Consider the following 5,406-nt stretch of genomic DNA (forward strand, 5'->3'; position numbering starts at 1 on the left):
CATAAAATAAACAAAAAATTTTTTACAAGTCGGTTTTAACCACTTGGAACTGGTTCGTATAGAAAGAAATTGTGACTTTATTGCGTTCATGCTTACCTAATTAAGTCGTTAATTATTAGAAATTATCAACAAAAATATTAACAGCAGGGACGGATAAATTCCATTAACGTCGTTGTTGTTGGTTTTCTTCTTCTTGTTGCTGCTGTTTCTGTCACCATAGTTTTTTTTTGTCAAGGGGTAGAGTGATGAAGGTGCTACTGCACAACGTTGGCGCTGTCTGCGCCTTGCTATTTATTATTGTTTTTGTTTGTGCTTTTGCTTTTTTGTTTTTAAACAAAATACACATAAATTATAAAATAAATATTTAAAACAAAAAGCAGTACTCGAGTCTGGTGTTTATACCTGTTTATTTGCTTTAAACAAAAAACAACAGAAAAAAAAACCAAAATTGTCATAAAAATTTGTGTTCACCTTCAGTCTGGTGATCTTAATTTATTGTTGTTGTTATTATTTTTATCACTTTTTTTTTAAAAAGTAAATATTTCTCTATATATCTACTTTAAGTTAATTTTTTTTTTAAATATTTTTATTGTTGCAGTATGTAGTTTGTTTATTAAAGTTAAAATATATGTAGTTTAATATTTATTGAAAACTAACATATTTATATTTTGATGGCTTTGAGGGAAGGGAAAGCAGTAATTTCTAATTTTATTAGTTCAATAGTTCAAATAATTATCACTGCAGAAAATTTCAGGTTTTTCCACATAAAAAATAATCATTGCAAAATATCACGGAAAATACTTTTAAGCAAAGCATTTATATATTAAAAAAACTTTATATAACAATCGTTTGTTTTTTAATAAATTATAAACACTGATAAAAACATAAGATTTAATTATGACGAGAACTAAGTTAAAAATAAAAACACTCTAAACGAACGTAAATAAAGCGAACAACTGAATCACTTAATAAAAACAGCTGCCAACGAGCATGGAACAGTGTTGCAAGTTTCCCCCATTTCCATAACAAATAATTAAGGGAAAAATTTTTTTTGTTATAAAAATTTTTAGTAATGTTTGAGTGAATATTTCAAAACACATAATATTATTATAAAAAATTAACATAAGATGAGTGTAAAAATGGAATAATAATAATGATAAAGTATTATGAGTATATATATATACATATATATATTATTATGAACACACTTATTAATTCAGAAGAAAGTGTGCAAGCAACACTGATATTTGCTGTCACATGAGCAGAGTAGCTGATGTTAAGTCATAAGACAAACAGTGACAACAATATTAAAATTCATTTATGAGTCTTTTTAGAAACAGGTGGAAATTTTATTAAAATTATACTCAATTTTTGTACTCAAAATTAGGTACATATATTTAGGGCGAAGGACTTAGCAGGCCAGTTCCACATTTCGAGTTAACTTTAAAATTAATTTTAATGTTAATTCACAAATAAATAAATGTAAAGGCATGTAAATAAAATTATATTATAAACAATTACTTAACTTCCATAATTTCGATTATTTCATTAACAAATCATATGGTACACAATAAAAGCCGTAATTTTTCCGATCAGAGTAGGAAAAAAATGCTCGCAATTTACGAAAGAAAACAAGTTAATCCAATTTAACGCTCTTAGGTCGTGTGCGAGTTAGGCAAAGTTGCGTTCTAAATAAGGGAAATTCTAAGATAAGCCGATAATGTAGTGATGTGTCGATACGTGCTGATAAATGGCTAAATGTGTGCAGTGCAAAAAATCCCAAAAATCTCCCATTTGATTTAGCATCAACTTAGCCTAACTCGCACACGACCTTAGTATCTTCAGAGTTAGGTTTTACTAGTAAAAATTCTTACGTCTTAATATTCAGTGCAGCCAAATTCAAAAATTAATCTTTTGTGAATAATCACTGAAAATATGTTGCAAAATTATAGTCATCCGTTAAAATCATATAAGCAAAAATAATAAATAGTAATATATCAAAACAATAAGTTAAAAAATGCTTACCATTGCTCTACTATTACACATTCTGTTTTCTTTAATTTATATTAATTAATTTTTAATATTTACAACATTTATATATTATATTGTGCATAACAAAACAAAAAACCATTTTTCAAAAAAAAAAAGAGGATATATTTCAAAAGTGATGCCAATTTATTGCAATCAGCCTTAAACCTTTTTTTTTATAGCTCTGAAAGAACAAATTACTACGGCTTATGTTAATTTAAGCAATTGTAGATAAAAAGTCTTTGTTAAAAATTCGTGTCACAAAGTCATTATAAAAAAATAACTTCAATTAATCTACTTTTAATGCAATTTTTTTACCATAAAAATAAATTATAACTTTAAAAACTTTTATTCAAAAACTAAAAAAAACTTGAACGATGCTTAAAACTTTGTAGTGATGGAGGAAAAAAAATTGAAAAAAAACAAGAAAATGTATTAAATATAATTATTTTTTATTAAAAAAATATTTTTTTTGCGTATACATTTATGTAGAAATAATTTTATTTTATGTTTTTTTAACGATAGAAAGTTTTTTATCTTAAAATTTTCTTTTCTAAATTGAAAATTCCTTAAGCACGTTTAGTATATGAATGCTATTTTATTATAAATCCGAACTGCTGGTAACTCTGAATGGAGCTATTTCACTCAATTCTAATAAGAGTGAAAAAAATTCACAGTCGCGATTTCACAGTTAACGAAGCGTCAGTTATGGAATTTAAAAGTTAAATACATTTATTATTTCTAACTATAAATATACAATGTATAGTAATAAAAAACATTTATTGCACAAAAATAAAAATTGAATCAAAAAATATTAAAAAGTAACTAACATTATTTACAAATTTTTTATATTGATATACACACCACACATGTTTGCACATTAATTGAAAATTAAATTTTGCAGTTTAATTTTTAAGGTAAAAAAGTAATTACATTAAATTATTAATACATATTTAAATTTTATATTTAAATAACTGAAATATTTAAAGTGAACTTAAATAATTTTATTCGGTGATTGCAAACACATATGAAATATTAATTTTGAACGAATATTGACAAAACTGGAAGTACCTGCTAATATTTAGAATAAATAAGTAAAATAATTAAATTTATATGAATTTGATTTATGTATATACTAATGTAATAGATATACATACAAATTGCAAATAAGGATTACAAAATTTTGCACAATTTTTAAAATTAATTCAATGATGAAAATTTTAAGCAGTCCATACTCACTTCAATTTTAGGGGGACCATACGCCATATAAATCTTTTAATTAAAAATTACTTAACCATCAATTTAGGGATGAACATTTTACAATTATAAACCCAACATTAATTCTATATATTAGCGAACCTATTCTGTGCACTTTATAAACTTGTCAAACATTGACACTTGTCAAAATTGACTCCTGTAAAGGTTTTAGTATTCTGTGACATAAATAAAAAGGTATTTTTCTTGTTAGTTGTCGATACCTTAAATGCAGTTGACAATTATAAAAATATGCTCTTTTTAAGAATTTTTTTTTTTTTGCATGCATGACAAATATTCTTAACTAAAATATACGCTCTTTACAAGCATATTTTTTATTTATATTTGAATGCATGGAAAATCCCGCCATAACAATCCTCAAGTCCACTTCTGGACTCTCAGGAAGATATGCTGATTTAAGGTCCGTCATCAACTAAAAGACAAATAAATGATATGATTTTTTAGCCTAGTTAAAGCCTAGTGTGGGGTAGTGATTAACCCCCCAGTCATTATAGAGTAAAAGTGCGTAATAGCACTAACTCAAGAAGAAGAAGAAGAAGCATGGAAAATACCTTTGGTAACTTAAAATATGTGCTTTTTACAAGCATTTTTTACGAATAGTTACGAACAATTACGAACAGTTTTCTATACAAAACACTTTACACCATAGTGTGGTGAGAAGCACTAGGTACTTGAGCTTTTAAATTTGTCAAGATGTGTCCAGAATACCAAAAAGCTTTCTGCTTTATAAAAATCAAAAATTTTGTTAAAGAATTTGACAAATCTGGCAAGTGCACGGAATAGGTCCGTAGGTACGTTTTCGAAAGTATTAGTTATCATGTAGGACCTAAGCTCGTTTTATTACATTCTTCCATTCTTCTCTATTTTTGACTTTCATCTTCCAGTTAATGACATATCACTTAGATCATGTCGAACACTGATCTCTAATCACTTCATCTTTCTTTCAGTCTTCATTTCCTTCTCGTTTGTTTAATTTCACTATCTAAGATTATGGTATCCGCACAACGTGCCCTATCACTTCATGCGTTGATTTGTTACTTTATGTGCATAATTATTGTGTCACCTTCCATAAGTTCATCAAGTTCAATATTATTTCTTATACGATATTCTTCGTTTTTTTGCACTGGTCTAAATACTATTCTTATAATCCTTCTTTCAAATACCACCAGTTTGTTTGCTTCGGCATCAATTAATCTCCAGGTTCCACTCCCATAAGTGACTACAGGCTGTATAACTGTTTAGTTTTATGTATGTATAAAGTGAAAAATATTACATAATCATTAGCCATGAAATTAAAGCTCGCCAAAAAGACACATGAACATGTTTTTATACTGATGTATTTATATATAACTAAAATAAACAGCGACAAATCAGTCAAAATTTAATAATTGATATCATTAGTACAAAATTGTTATATAAAAGTAATTAATTATAATTATATAATTATTATTACAACAAATTAATACAAGTCCTTACAGTGTGTTAAACCCATAAATATTTTAGGGACATTCATTTTCTAACAATTATCTAAATAATAAAATAGTGTTAAAACAAGAAGAGCATTTGGTACATAAATATAAAATAAAACTCAGTATAGAAACTGAAGGATTGGATTGTTAATCTTTACTACAGATTATTGATTATCTGTAAATCGATTTCCATGTCACATATAGACTGATTATGTGTTGTCATAATTTTATTTCATTTTGTAATAAAGGACAGATTGTTGTCAAAATTTGACTTGTTAAAACATTTAGTTAATTTAAACACATAAATATAATTAAACATATTACAGTCCTGCTAATCTAAGTATTAAATTCGTACTATTGAACATGCGTTCGACTAATATTTTGTCCAAGTACTGAATAAATAACTTAGCATACGATAAAACTGACAGATATAATCAATTTCATTATGAAATGCTACGGAAGAGCTAAAAATTAATACTAAAAAATATCTGACACTGGTTTTACAATGTATTTTGTTGTTGAGTCAATGTCCTTCTTTACTAAAATGCACTATATAACATGATATAAATTCCACAAGTTCAGCTAAGAAGACGAAGATGACTGTACGCGAGTGTACGTAAACCCTCATTTCGCT

At 26.4% G+C, this 5,406-nt stretch overlaps 1 protein-coding gene across 1 annotated transcript in view; it reads left to right on the forward strand.

Annotated features, from left to right (window-relative positions):
• LOC119674730 (odorant receptor 2a-like) overlaps nt 1-5,168 on the forward strand; it is an 11,791-nt gene extending 6,623 nt beyond the window's left edge. The window contains exon 6 of the mRNA XM_038085886.1: nt 5,099-5,168. Coding sequence (XP_037941814.1) covers nt 5,099-5,168 — 70 coding nt within the window. The remainder of the gene's footprint in view (nt 1-5,098) is intronic.
• The last annotated feature ends 238 nt before the right edge of the window (nt 5,169-5,406 follow it).

The sequence above is a fragment of the Teleopsis dalmanni genome, chromosome 2, assembly GCF_002237135.1.
Source record: "Teleopsis dalmanni isolate 2A chromosome 2, ASM223713v2, whole genome shotgun sequence".
Taxonomy (NCBI): Eukaryota; Metazoa; Arthropoda; class Insecta; order Diptera; family Diopsidae; genus Teleopsis; species Teleopsis dalmanni.